The sequence below is a fragment of the Lissotriton vulgaris genome, chromosome 9, assembly GCF_964263255.1.
Source record: "Lissotriton vulgaris chromosome 9, aLisVul1.2, whole genome shotgun sequence".
Classification (NCBI taxonomy): Eukaryota; Metazoa; Chordata; class Amphibia; order Caudata; family Salamandridae; genus Lissotriton; species Lissotriton vulgaris.
The window spans coordinates 1138999646-1139015036 of record NC_141697.1 but is presented as its reverse complement, the minus strand read 5'-3'; the positions used below and the strand labels follow the sequence as shown (position 1 = coordinate 1139015036).

The following is a 15391-nucleotide window of genomic DNA, read 5'->3' as shown; positions in this document are numbered from 1 at the left end:
TGTTCAAAGGGGCATGATCAGAAGTATGACAGCACAGTTTATCATTGCCTTGGACAGAAGAGTTTGAGTTCTTTCGTATGTCCAAATTAACTGACTACCTTATCCATCAGACGGAAACCTTTCAGTGATTGAATAATGCACGTCACAGATTTGAACCGTGGAAAGTCAAAAGTTCACTAAGGATCGGTGCCATTCTTTAATGAGAAGAGATGTTCCTTCATCTATCAAAAGCGTCTTTAAAAGAAGAAGCCAAGCAAGAAGACTTCATTTCCCATCACCTACCAGCACAGGAACATCACTGGATCTCACATCATCCACCTACACAGAAAGTGACATCACCGAATTTCCCAACATACATCTGGACAGGACGTGACATTACTTGTTTTTCAGCCAAAACCGCCTTTAATAGAAGAAGCCTAGCAAGAGGCTTCATTTCCCATCAGGACAGGAACTGACATCACGTCACCCTGTACTCCTCCCCGTTTCCAGGACCTACCTAATGGCAGCTGCAACACGGACAGGCAGTGGATGCACGCATCGGGTGCGCTGCTGTCGCGCCAAAATCATGCCCATCTGCCTTTGGACCACACATAGCGCCAGAAACTCTGGCCCAGTCACTGCCCAACAATACTCCACAGCACTCCTTAGGTCGCCTGACTCCGGAAGCTGCCCCCCCCCCCTCCCCCCAACTGCTGCTGTGCCGCACCTCACACCTGTACCCACTGCCAGATCTTCAGCAGCCACACACCCACACCACCCATGCAAAATTACTAAATAGTCCCCCAACCACTGCTCCCAAAACACATGCCACACAAATACCAACAATGCCTACACCCCTGTTAATATTGGAAAATATGATGGCAATATACACTGTTCTCAAATCCACCCAATATGACTCCCCATCAACCCGAGTCAGAAATACATGGTCATGCAGGTCCTGCGTCCTAGGCCTTAAGCAATTAATTGACAGACCACAGGTGGGATGACATGTAGCCAGTAGACAAATGTGCAAACAGGAAAGTCCCAGATCAATCCCACAGAAATGCAGCGACACCACATTGGTCCAAGGAAATTGGCCCCAATAAAACCACATTTGGCCGTAGAGGTGCTCATTCCCTAAACGTCATAAAGTTAGATGCCACATGAAGTTTGGAATACTCAGTCAGTCAGAAGACAGCATGCACATTACATGCAGTGATCACGTACTCCCCATGCCAGACATCTGGACACATACCCACTGGCCCGCATTGTGCCCACGCAAAGTCGAGACCCACATGCGCTCCATACCAGGTGATCAGATTTATGGCTCCATGACTAGACTTGAATTTCTTTCTCTAAATTGTTTTATGACACTTCGTGAAATGTATATAAGGATGGCCAAAACCACTTTCTGACCCCAACTCTGTCACTGTTCTCCCGGCCACAGCATTTAATTAAACCAACTGTTCCTGTTTTGCCAAACGCCTCTTGTCTTTTATTATTTCAAGGTAAATTCGCATTCGAGCAACACCACCACCATACACCACATGCCACAGCAAACCCACATGTCAACACCCACTTGCATGCATGCTTCTCAACACATGATCACTCAGCAAACACACAACAGTGACCTGCTCAGTAGCCACACACCTGACATCCTCTTTATCACAGAGACCTGGCTCAACCCCTCAACGACTCCCAACATTTCCACAGCAATCTTAGTGAACTACAAGTTCGCTCAACTGCACCGCCTCACAAGCCAGGAGGAGGACTTAATATCATCTACAAGGAATTCATCAAATGCACATCACCCTCTGAGCATGTCACCTGCATTTCAAGCTGCAAATCTCAGAAAATGTCATTGTGAACGGAACTCTCACCTACCAACCACCCATACCTTGAGCCACCTTTACCAACTTCATCACCAACTTTGTCACACTGCTCATCAACTCCAGAGCCTACATTCTCCTTAGTGACCTCAACTTTCACAGCACTCCTTGAAAGCTTGAGCAACATAGCACTCACCCAGCTCATCCCAGAACCACAGGACACACATTGGACCCCATCTTTACCACAAGAGACAGCATGAAATGCAACTCCACCACACAGCTCATATGAACTGACCACTGCATCCTCTAATTCCAAAATCAACTCACCTCAAGTCAACACCCCTACCAGGTTCAGCATTCCAAGCCTCCACTTGGACAAAATCAAAGAAGCAGTATGGCTCAGTCTCCACAGGCAACCTTGACAAGGAAGGACATAAGCAACTGAATGAAGAACTGTGTGGACTTCCTAGCACACATCAAGCCCAACAAGCATAGTAGATGATACAAGCAAGCCAGCTGGTACACAGAGTTCCTCCGAGACACTAACCAACACTGTAAACAGCTAGAAAGGAAATAGAGAGCCATCCACGACACCACCAACAGAAGTATCTACAGGGCTGCACTCAGATGCTATATCTACCAATAGAAAAGCACTAGTGGACCGCATCAAAATAAGCTCCAACAACTTGATTGTTAGGGATTTAACCTCACCCTTAGCCACTGTCACCAACATTGCTGCCTCACAGCAACTCTGTGACAACCTATCCATCTTCTTTCTTCTTGCACAGCAAAATCACAAACATCTACAGCAACTTCGCACACCAACTCAACCCCAGAGAACTTGGTGCTGACCTACCCACCACCAACTAAAACGGCCACCTGACTGAATTGACAACCCTCACCATAGCTGAAAGACCTATACTCGACCTCTCACACCGCAACCACATCACACCGCACCTCAGGAAACTTCACTGGCTCCCCATTCACAAGCACAGCCAATTCAAACTTCTCATGCACAAAATACAAAGCCCTGCAAAACACAGAACCAGAATACCTGAACAGCTGCATACACTTTTACCAACCCACCGGACACCTACACTCTGCCTCACTCTCACTCGCACACATTCCCCACATCCGCAAAAGTGTAGGTTGTTCATTCTCCTACATGGTACCCAACATGGAACGACCTCCCTCAACACATCAGAGCCTTCTCCTCACTTCTTGAGTTCCACAAGAAGCTGGAGACCTAGCTCTGCGTATAAGCAGCCTGTGGACCTCAAACCTGCACATCTGCCCAAGCGCCTGGATACCCTCTCAGGTGACTAGTGTGCTATACAAATCAATATAACATAACACCTGCATGCTCATGGTCTAGAACAACATTCCCATAAACATCAAAATAGCTCCAACTTATTGGTTTACTGTACTGAACTTCACATATACGTACCTGGACAATGTACATCGTCACTGAAAATAGACATGGAATTAGGACTAGAAAATCTATACTTACCTACATGCACTCATTGTCTCAAAATGTTGTTCCTTGATATTCATTCCTCATATTTTGGCTCATTATATTTTTCTACTCTGTATTCTGACATACAACAGGTTCCCTGAGCACTTGAGTTTGATTGCATGGTGTTCAACAACTACCGTGGTCTCTGTCATAGATACCTTTCTTTTTAGTACATATCATCCTTGTTTCATATTTGCATCTATTTTATAGAGGCCACGTATTTTGAATGACAAAGACTGCATCACACCTTTAAGGCTGCTGTATTGGGAAGAAACTCTCATTTTTACAACCCACATTTCTTTTATTTTGCCTCTCTCACAAGTGTAGAGTACATCTTCAATGGAGGTTAGTTGCAGGCAATATTTTATTTTTAGGGCTATGTCTGCCCACTTCGACCATGCCAAGAGAAATAGTTCTACGAGTGTCAAGCAGTGGCTGCTCGGCCTTGGGGGCATTGGGGCATACCCCCACCCCCCATGCAACTCTCCATATACCAGACAGATTAATGTATCTTTAGTACATTAGTATCTTATTAAAATGTATTTCCCCAATTAATGTTATTTTTCATACTATCAATCATTCAGTCATTCCTTTATAGGACCGACCACGGTACTTTCCTTCACAGTGATGCAGTCTGCACTCAGACGATTGCTCAAGTGTCAGTTAGAGGATTGATTGGGACAATGCCCCAAGGCTGTGTAACTGAAATGTGCATTCAGTCAGGTTGAACAGTGTCTTGCTTTGGCCAATCAAACATCCACAGTTCATGCCTCTGCAATCCGTGCTGTCATGAAGCTGTGGGGAGCACAGATACAGCCCCAGCTCTCAAATGTAGTGATGGCTTCTCCTGCCCACCCAATCATGGTGCTGCTTTCATGTTTTTTACGATTATCTGTAGAGCGGGAATCAGAACTAGAGTCAGAAAGAGCAAGAAAGAGAAGATGGCAGCAGGGTGACGGTCAAGATCAATTAAGAAGAATGAAAGTAAGAAGGGGAAGTGGAAGAGAGAAAACAAGATGGTTAAAGAGAGGGGGCAACGTTGGAGTGACAGAAAGAGATACTGATGTAGAGAGGGAAGAGACAACAGAGAAAGGAACAGGTGGGCCAAAGGGGGATGCATTGATGAAGGGAAAGAGGGAAAAGAAAGGAGAAGACAGGAGTGGAGTAGGTTGTGGGAGGAGATAGGTATGTGTCATAACAGCAGCTGTTTTCAGAAGCAGGTGAGGAAGAAATATCACTGTTGGTAATTTCTGATCTGTCTGCATCATTTGATCCTATTGATTGTGATACCATGATATATCCCTCCAACATGCACCACGTGCATCTTCACATAGCTAAAAGTGGTTTCACTTGTTTTCATAAGAATGAAGGATTGCAGTCTGTGTCTTCTCTGAGGAATCTTGTACAGCAATATGGGGATGGAGCTTGACCTACAGTTCCCACAAATGTACCACATTACAAATTAGTTTTTAACATTTTGGCCTTTGGTAGGGTCCCTTTGGGTTCCCCCACCCCTACAAGTGCCAGAGGGCAGGGTGTCCCTACCATACCCACTTACATTATTTCCCCCAACTTTTTCAGGACACAGGGATCAAGTCCCCAAGTCCTGCAATGTTAGATGCAACAATTTCTTCTGAGTCACGGTAAGCCAGTCAGAACGCTCAGTACCGCAGGACTGGTCCTGTTTCTGTGGTACGGAAATGGCTGACGGGGGTAAAACTTCCTTGGCCAATCAGCTGCCCTTTTTAAAAAATGTTCAGTACCACAGGAGGCTCATGGGACCAACCATCTAGATATACTTAACTTTTTTATCTCTTCAAGCCTAACCCGAGAACCTCTTTAAACACAATTTCTCAATAACAATTGAATTCATTTAGCCCAAAATCACAGAAAAAACATGTTTTCAGAGTAAAGTTCTGACTTTTTGCCAAATTTGGTTAAATTCCATCCGCTGTGTTTTCTGTATTGGTGAGCAAAGTTTCCTATTAGAATCAGGACCATCACCCCCCCATTTCGTTGACCCCACTTGACCATTTGGCTTAAAACCTCCATGACATAGCTGAGGTGGTTGAACTTTTTTGGAATGATTCATGCAGATTTGTGAAACTTCATCAAAGTTATTTAGCAAAACAAACATGCTTTTCCTACGAAACTCTGACCTAGCTATCACTACACATGTATGTCTATACACGCACACATTAAAATGACATCTAATTATTAGCGTTATCTGGCTATTTAAAAATGTATAATAAAACGTAATTCTAAATAACATTTAAACCTTTAATCAAGACATTGAACATAATTTCAAGAACATTTACTACATATTAAATAAAACAATGTTAATGGAAAGGGGCGACCACTCGGTCCCCCCGAACGTATGGCGGAGTACCTCGATCCCCCCGGGAAGCCATTTTTGGGCGGGAGACGCGTCTCGGCTGGTATGCCCGAAGCGGCGTAGCCGGGGCGCGCTTTTTCCCGCCCTAGAGTGGGCTGGCCTAGACACTGACGCAGCCAGCCACGCCCTCGGGGCAGGCAGGGGCGGGTTTTCGCCCGCCCTGAAGACGGATAAAAAGGGACGCAAGACCAGAAGACGTCCTCTTGTTCTTGTGCTCTGAAGCTGCACCTCCTCGCTACACGTGAGCTCGGGACAGAACGAAGAGCCAATTTTGAGCGTTTTGATCTTTTTCTTTGTCTTCTAGATACTTCGTTGGAGAGATGCCCAAGAAAGGCGCAAAAAGAATGACGACTGATCAGATGGTTCGGGTCCTCTTTAAGGAAATGTCCGACATAAAGAAGAAGCTGGCGGAGCGAGACGGGGAGGACAGATCGGGGCATCCACCGGCTGGAGGGAGACCAAAGAGGCCAAGAAGGGTTCCAGCCGGGGGAGACGTCCCGGTTCCCTCTGCCCCGCTCGAGGCGCCGACCCCGGTACCGATGGAGGGGAATCCGATCCCCGTTGTCGTCACCCCGACATCCACTGAGGATATGCCCCCCGAGCTGGCAGCACAGCTAGCAGCGTGGTTGGGTGATAGTAGTGAGGGCGCCACGGCAGCCGAGGCACAGGCGCTGATGAAACAGTTGCGGGAAAAAAGAGAGGCAGCCAAAGTCCCCGCACCGGCTGCGGTGATAGACAAGCCACAAGTGGCGGAAACAGCGTCCGGTTCAGGTAAGCGGCCATTGCCGATCGCAAGGGATGAGTCAGTACCCTCTCGTAGAGAGAAATTGGGGCAACATGTGCCTTTGGCAGTAAAGGAAAAGATTTGGGCGGGGGAGTATGTGAATATTTTCTCCTTGCTTGTCGATCATTATGAAGTGGAGCATGTTAAGAGTCAGAAGGACCTAATGCATCCGAGTGTTTGGCGCGCAAAAATGGCCGCCTTTAAAGTAAATGAGAATATTGGCAACTGGGGCAATGCGTGGGGAATTTTTACATCCATTTTGGGGGAACGTAGGCCCGAGTTGCTTCCTGAGTTTCCAATTTACCAGTCACGAATTATGGGGTACTCGACAGCGTATCAAGGTAACCATTGGTTCTGTTATGACAACCTTTTCAGGAAAGAAAAGGAGCATAACAAGAGTTTAACGTGGGACTGTTATGATTCTTTGACATGGGATAAAATGAAAGAGTCAGGAATGTTAAAAATGCCGTTAGTAGGTAGCAATGTTGTTGAATACTCCCGCCAAAATGCGGGGACGCCCTTTCGGTCAGGTACGAGCACCGACGATTACTCGAGACCTGCCGGCAATACAGGGAAAAGGGGTTTCTGTTTCAATTTCAACAAGGGTAAATGTACCAGGCCTCCGGGATCGTGTAAATTCAAACACGAATGCAGTACCTGCGGGTCGTCCCATCCTGAGTCCTCGTGCAGAGCCAGGACGGGTGAGAATGGGGGTAGAGGAGGCGCCAAACAGGTCTAATATGGTCCGAGGGGCGCCTTTACCAACCCCGATTGATACCTTGGCGATGATTCCCTGGCTCAGTGAATACCCAGATCGTACTTCTGCTGGGGTGCTGCGGAACGGTTTTACATATGGTTTCCGCATCCCGGTAGGGGGCTTTCAGGGTGTCGGGACGTGCAAGAATCAACTTTCCGTCTTGCAGCATACAGGTGTAGTACGAGATAAAATTCAGAAAGAGGTTAGCAGGGGACGGGTCGACGGCCCGTATAGTGTACCCCCAGTTCCGTATTTTGTCTGTTCCCCGTTAGGGGTGGTCCCCAAAAAGGACCCAGGTGAGTTTCGATTAATTCATAATCTGTCAGCTCCACATGGTCTTTCGGTGAACGATGCAATTGATCCAGAGGTATGTTCGGTGCGATACGCATCATTTGATGAAGCAGTGGCCATTTTGAATCGCCTGGGGCCCGGGACGTTGATGGCGAAATCAGATATCGAGTCAGCGTTCCGGTTGCTCCCGGTACACCCAGACGACCAGCGTCTTCTGGGATTCATGTTTCAGGGATCGTATTACATGGATAGGTGTATGCCAATGGGATGCTCTATATCCTGTGCATATTTCGAGAAATTCAGTACTTTTCTGCAATGGGTATTCTCGAAGAAAACGGGATTCCGAAATGTAATGCATTACCTTGACGACTTTCTGTTCCTTGGGCCCGCAGGAAATCACGAATGCGGCCAGGCCTTGTCTGAATTTTGTGTGTTAATGGGTCAATTTGGCGTGCCATTGGCACCAGGTAAAACTGTGGGTCCCACGACTTGTCTCGAGTTTCTGGGGATCGAGTTGGACTCTAGTAAGGGTTGTTTTCGTTTACCAGCTGCCAAAGTGTCGAAATTCAGGGCAGCCCTGCAAGTATGTATAAATGCATCTAAAGTTACGCTGAATCAATTGCAACAATTGGTGGGGAAGTTGAATTTTGCCCTGAGGGTGATCCCAATGGCCCGCCCTTTTTCCCGTTCAATTGCCCAAGCGATGGTTGGCCTGAAGGAGGGTCATCATCGCACGAGATTATCGGCCGAGGTCCGCCAAGACATGCGTATTTGGGTAGCATTTTTGGCGGACTTCAATGGTCGAGTCGTCTGGAACAAACCAGCCGTGTCCTCTGAAGAGCTGGGTCTATGGACAGATTCAGCAGGAAGCATGGGCTTTGGCGCCATTTTTGGCACAAAATGGTCGGCACAAAGGTGGCCCACATGGTGAAAATTCTCTTTTTATTATTGTTTAAAAGTATTATTTATACATTAAATTAATATATTTACATGAATTAAATATTAAATATACGCTTAATTTGAGCTAATATGAAACATTTTATTTCATTAGGTATAGGTTAAAATTCTATATTTACAATTTACAGAATAATAAAATGAATTTTGTCTCTGTGGTGGAGATCGATACCTCTGTTCCTTGATTTGAGGGGGTTCGAGACCTAGGTGTAAATCTACACTCAGAAATGGGGAATAGCTAAAAAGTTTAGAGTTACACCAATAGGTCTCAGTTAAATATACACACGTATAAATATACACATGTGAGAAACAGCTGTCGAATAGCAGTGGCGTCACTAGGGTGGTGCGTGGGTGCGGACCGCACCGGGTGACACCCTCACATGGGGGTGACACCATCTGGTTGCGCCCCCCGCCCCCCCAGCAGGCCTCTGTACATGGCACCCCCTGCACCGCACCCGAAGGCCTCGGAGAGACTCGATCCGCTTTAAAAACAAAAGCGAACCAAGATATTTTCTCACCTATTCGAATTAAAATGTTCTCATTAGATAAAGTTTGAAAAGTGTAGTAATGAGGGGCCCCCGCCATTTATATGGAAAAAGACACAGTGCTAAAGAGGGAGGGGGGCGGGGAGGAGGGGGGGGGGGGTATTAACCGCTTGGAAATTAGCTTTTACTTTAGCTGTTACATATCGTAACATTCTCACGTCTACAAACTCGCTGCTGGTGCCTTGTACACAGATTTCTTTTTGCATCTTGAAAAGCTTTAAAAGAGAAACCACATGAAAGCGGCAGAGAGTGGGTTTAATGTGCCAGAGAGAGGGAGCTAGAGGGGGTAAGAAGACAGAGAGAGAGAGAGTTAGAGTGAGAAAGACAGAGAGAGAGGGAGCTAGAGTGAGAAAGACAGAGAGAGAGGGAGCTAGAGTGAGAAAGACAGAGAGAGAGGGAGCTAGAGGGAGTAAGACCGAGAGAGGGAGACAGAGGTAGCTAGAGGAAGTAAGACAGAGAGAGAGAGAGAGGGAGCTAGACAGAGAGAGGGAGCTAGAGGGAGTATGATAGAGAGAGAGGGAGACAGAGGGAGCTAGAGGGAGTAAGACAGAGAGAGAGAGAGGGAGCTAGACAGAGACAGAGGGAGCTAGAGGGAGTAAGACAAAGAGAGAGGGAGCTCGAGGGAGCTAGACAGAGAGAGGGAGCTAGAGGGAGTAAGACAGAGAGAGAGGGAGCTAGAGGGAGCTAGACAGAGAGAGGGAGCTAGAGGGAGTAAGACAGAGAGAGAGGGAGTTAGAGGGGGCTAGAGGGAGCAAGACAGAGAGAGGGAGCTAGACAGAGAGAGGGAGCTAGAGGGAGTAAGAGAGAGAGAGAGGGAGCGAAAGGGAGTAAGACAGAGAGAGAGGGAGCTAGAGGGAGTAAGAGAGAGAGAGGGAGCTAGAGGGTGGAAGACAGAGCGAGGAGCTAGAGGGAGTACGACAGAGAGAGAGGGAGCTAGAGGGAGTAAGACAGAGAGAGAGAGAGCTAGAGGGAGTAAGACCGAGAGAGAGGGAGACAGAGGGAGCTAGAGGGAGCAAGAGAGAGGGAGCTAGAGGGAGCTAGACAGAGAGAGGGAGCTAGAGGGAGTAAGACAGAGAGAGAGGGAGCTAGAGAGAATAAGACAGCGAGAGAGGGAGCTAGACAGAGAGAGGGAGCTAGAGGGAGTAAGATAGAGAGAGAGGGAGCTACAGGGAGCTAGAGCGAGCAAGACAGAGAGAGAGGGAGCTAGAGGGAGTAAGAGAGAGAGAGGGAGCTAGAGGGGGCAAGACAGAGAGAGGGAGCTAGAGGGACCAAACTGGAGAGAGAGGGAGCTAGAGGGAGTAAGACAGAGAGAGAGGGAGCTAGGCGGAGCAAGACAGATAGAGAGGGAGCTAGAGGGAGCAAGACAGAGAGGGAGCTAGAGGGAGTAAGAGAGAGGGAGCTAGAGGGAATAAGACAGAGAGAGAGGGAGCTATAGGGAGCAAGACAGAGAGAGGGGGGGCTAGAGGGAGTAAGAGAGAGAGAGAGAGAGGGAGCTAGAGGGAGTAAGAAAGAGGGGGCTAGAGGGAGTAGGACAGAGAGAGAGGAAGCTAGAAGGAGTAAGGCAGAGAGAGGGAGCTAGAGGGAGCAAGACAGAGAGAGAGGGAGCTAGAGGGAGTAAGAGAGAGAGAGGGAGCTAGAGGGAGTAAGAGAGAGAGCGGGAGCTAGAGGGAGTAAGAGAGAGAGTGGGAGCTAGAGAGAGTAAGACAGAGAGAGGGAGCTAGAGGGAGTAAGACAGAGAGAGAGGGAGCAAGAGGGAGTAAGACAGAGAGAGAGGGAGCTAGAAGGAGTAAGAGAGGGAGAGAGGGAGCTAGCGGGAGCAAGACAGAGAGAGGGAGCTAGAGGGAGTAAGACAGAGAGAGAGGGAGCTAGAGGGCGTAAGGCAGAGAGGGAGGGAGCTAGAGGGAGTAAGACAGAGAGAGAGGGAGCTAGAGGGAGTAAGACAGAGAGAGGGAGCTATACAGAAAGAGGGAGCTAGAGGGAGTAAGACAGTACCTAGCACCGTACATTTCCGACAGAGGTAGTCCATGCGGTAAGTCGTGAGGGGGTGACACCATGAGTTACCCGCACCGGGTGACACCAACCTCAGTGACGCCACTGTCGAATAGTAAGGTTGTTCATCCAGAACACTTTATTTTCCTACAGTCTCCAAGAGCCATACTCTTCTCCCCAGCAAATAAAATGCATATGCATCACCGTTGTATTCCAGATGTAGTGACATTTTCTTGTGTGGCTTTACGATGAACGAGGCTATTCAGCTGCACATCTTTTCTCAGGCGGAGAACCCCAACCCACAGAATTCTCAGTGTGTCCTCTTTGCACCCGTAGGCAAAGTGACATTATGCAGCTTTGGAATGTAGGTGCAAAATGTGATATTTACTAACCAAGCCCTAGTAGTGCAAATGTGCCACTACACCAATCGTGAAAAGAAGAGAACTTCCTATGAAAGTGACTGGGCAAGGTGATGCGTTGATTGCTGGTTAAAGGTCATAAATAATGCAAAACGAGTAAATATTGTAGTGCTACAAACTTGTTGTGAAGAAAGGTTTTAGCAGGATTTGGGTCATGACAAAATTATAGGTAGTACTGATACATAAAATTACAAATAAATACAAATGTAATACAATTAAAAATGAGAGAAACAAACAATGCAAATTGAATGTTGATAATGTAGGATTGTTTGTATGTATTAATTACATAAGATTTACATTTAACCAAATCAGCTCAGAGTAAATTATTTCAAGTACATTTAATTTTGTGCAGCAAGTTGATGAAATGAACTGTCAAGAAAATAAAAATCGAGTTCTGTCCATTACAATTCTTAATTTAAGGACTAGTGATGTTGGTCATTGGGCATGTATGCATTGATATTTTGAAAACCTTTCCAAGCTAAGTGGCCTATTCACAAAGGTACACATGTAAATTAACTCCTGAAGTATAGCAAAAAATAATAAAGTTGATTAAGCTAAAAACAAATTACAAATATTTTAATTTAAAATATTAACATAAATTTATTTGGAATATTTATTTTAAACCTAGAACATATAAAATTACATTTACAGCACATTAACTTAAAAGTGTATAAAGTAATTACTATACTAAAATATATTTAGCTTACAAACACTATTTAATAAACATAATGTTAAAAATAATCACACTTAACTATTTTAATTTTTAAAGTACATTAAAATGTACAAAATGTTTATAAAATTGTTTTATATTTTTGTAAAAAGATTAATTAAATGTAATAAATGTTATATTAATATAACTATAGATGTGTGTGTGTGTGTATATATATATATATATATCACTTTATCACTTTTTCGCCTAGACATTTTTAGGCGGCTGATAACATCGATCCTTTAATTTCCCAGGACCCTTTGGCCCATTTTGAAGTGCTTGCCCACTTGGGCTATATTAACGTGAACAGCAAATTTCAAGACTGCTTTTGAAGTAAATAGATACATATATATAACTGTTGATGATCTCCTTATATTATTTGGGAATCATCTTTTAATATATCTCTATTTTTATTGAATATGTATATTTATATATTTTTATATACATGATTTTCTATTGAGATGTATTTATATATAATTTTGTATCAATGTATAGGTATATATTTATGAAATTACTTGTAAATACTATCTATTTTAATTGTACATAATATCAATATGAGTGTACATATGTATCCTACTAGCGGTCTTGTCTATATCTACATTATTGCACAGTCTGTTTTCCAGTTTTATAGTGCAAATGTAACAGCTGTTTCTAATCATTGATTGCTTGTCACTTTAAATGAGGCATGGGTCCATGAGTAACGCGTCATGTGATCAAGGTCCAGGTCGGACCGAAACGCGTCATGGCGGCATACTGATGCAGGCGGAACTTTTTCTTTAAATAAACTTTAAGAAAGCACGAAATACTGGGTCCGCGCTTGTCTATCCGAGTCCTGTCTGTCGAGTGGATTCTAAAGATAGAGTACTGGAATATATATATATATATATATATAATGTGTGTGTGTGTGTATATGTATAGACTACAGATGCATGCTGGTACTCTGGCCCTGCTTCCACTCAGTCTCACGGGGCACCTCTTGTTTTTAAACCGCTCGAACTGTTTTGAAGCGCGTAAAAGAGTGGTGGTGGCATTAATATTGTCTAGATTGGACTATTGCAACGCCCTCTATTTAGGCATCAACAAAGGCCAGCTGCGCCGCCTGCAGTTGGTGCAAAATGTCGCTGCAAGGCTGGTGATGGATCTACCTAAACATCATTTGGTCTCGTCTTCCCTTGGTTCATTGCACTGGCTCCCGGTGGATCGCAGAATTGTGTTTAAGACCCTCTGCCTCACTCACAACGCATACTATGGCCTGGGCCCTTCGGGCATTAAGACCATATTCCAACAGTATGTGCCCTCTAGGAACCTTAGGTCAGCAAAAAAAGAATCTCCTTGTGGTTCCTAGGGTCAAAAAACTGAGATGGGGCGGGAGGGCCTTTTCATTTGCTGCTGCCAACGTTTGGAACGTGGTTGTTTCCTGAGAGACGGGTTTGAGCTGGAAATCGGTTTTGCGTGCATGTTGGTCTGTATTGCAGGGTCTTGATGCCCTTGGCCTAAGTCTGCACTTTAAAAATTTCCCATTAATTCCTTATATATATATATATATATGTCAAAATAATTTGATTTAAACAATTGGGTATATTTTAGGTCCCTGCCTCCATTATTGTCTAAGGGAGTAAGTTGCTGTACCTGTGAGTGGCCATATGTTGTGCTGGACTTACTCCAAGGCTGAGCTGGTGTATATGTATTACTATGTTTGGGATTATTTTGCCTATAGTAACTTTAAAGGTGCAGTTTGTGAATAGCAGTGAGCTTAGACCTCAGTGGGTGGGAGTTTGAATTTGCATGTCCTTCCTTAAACCTTTCTTTACCCCTTCTTTATATCCTTCCATTTAGTAGCAAGTATTCCCTGTTTTCCAGTCAATCGTCCGGGTTTCTCACGCAATTACTACTAAGGGTCTGATTCCGATGTCGTTCGGAAGGCCTCTGAGTCGGATTCGTCTTTCCCGGATCCAATGCGTAGCCCTTGTTTCCGACCAAATCGTACACAGGTCCGACCTACCAAGTACAATGCAAAGATCTCGTCCGCGTCGCGTCGGACAGCTGTATCGACTTGGTCTCAGCGAGACGAAACGACTGTCGGACTCGGACTTCAGGGGGCCCTCCGAATCGGTCACAGGGGGTGCCCATGGGTCCCCTTGAACCAAGCATACACAGTGCGGTGGGCACCATGGGGTGCCCGCCACAGGGTATAGGTTTTCCCCACCCACCCTTTTTTGCTATTGGAGCCTGTGTACACTTTCAGTATACAGGCTCTCATAGAGTTCAATGGGAATCCAAGTGAACTGAGTCCATAAGCATCGTACTCGCTCGGTCGGACTCCAGCACTCCGAGTCGTACGGAAAGCATTCCGGATTCAGTCAGATGCTTTCCTTACAAGATCGGAATCAACCCCTAAAACGTATACCTCCGTGTGCGGAGATGTCTGCTTATGAGACAGATACCTTGAACGGAAAAGATGGGAGAGGTGGAGGTCTCTGCAGGTAAGTTAGTGAATAGCATTTTGTGATGCAGGAGTAATACTTTTGTAGTACTGTTAAACATACTAAAAGTGCAGTGTGTGAACAGGCTCCAAACTACCGGTATATACATCTAGTGAATTGTCTTGTTAGGTAGTTTGCAAGTAGGCAATACATTGTAAAGTTGCAACAAAGAAATGTGAGTCCATTGATGTATATACAAACAATGTCTACCTGCATAATGTGAAAAAAGCACTAATGCATCTTTATTTTTTTTTCTCAACAGAGGTGTTTCATCTGTGGTTTGTGATTTTGTAAGCATAGCAAGTTCAGTGGATGGAACAGATGGAAAAAGTATTTTAAGAGCATATTGTTTTAATGTATGAGTTCAAAAGAGTCACTCTGTCTTTTTTGTAGTCATAACTATATATTGTGTTAACAAATACCTGTTTATTGAATACCAATCAGCATGTCTACCAAATTGAAATTATTATTGTAATCACTGTACAAATATCATAAGTAAATTACATCATCCAAAATTGCTCTACTGTATTGGCTCTTTAAATTCAGCGTAATAAGATGCACCTTTGGTTGCTCATGTAAACAGAAAACCCAAAATAATATGCTTCAGCTTGTTTTTTCATTACATATCAAAGTCAAGTCAAAACCATCTTTATTCGGTTTCCATAATTCATAGAAAACCATAAAAGCACAAATAAAAACGTGTTTAAAAAAAGCAATTATAAAATAACATATTTCAATGCA

General features: G+C 44.9%; 1 protein-coding gene across 2 annotated transcripts in view; it reads left to right on the top strand.

Moving 5' to 3' along the window:
• Nucleotides 1–15165, top strand: part of FBXW12 (F-box and WD repeat domain containing 12) — a 173121-nt gene extending 157956 nt beyond the window's left edge. For both annotated transcript variants that reach the window (XM_086939172.1, XM_086939173.1), the window contains one exon: nt 14913–15165. In XM_086939172.1, coding sequence (XP_086795298.1) covers nt 14913–15012 — 100 coding nt within the window. In that variant the 3' untranslated portion in view covers nt 15013–15165. The remainder of the gene's footprint in view (nt 1–14912) is intronic.
• The last annotated feature ends 226 nt before the right edge of the window (nt 15166–15391 follow it).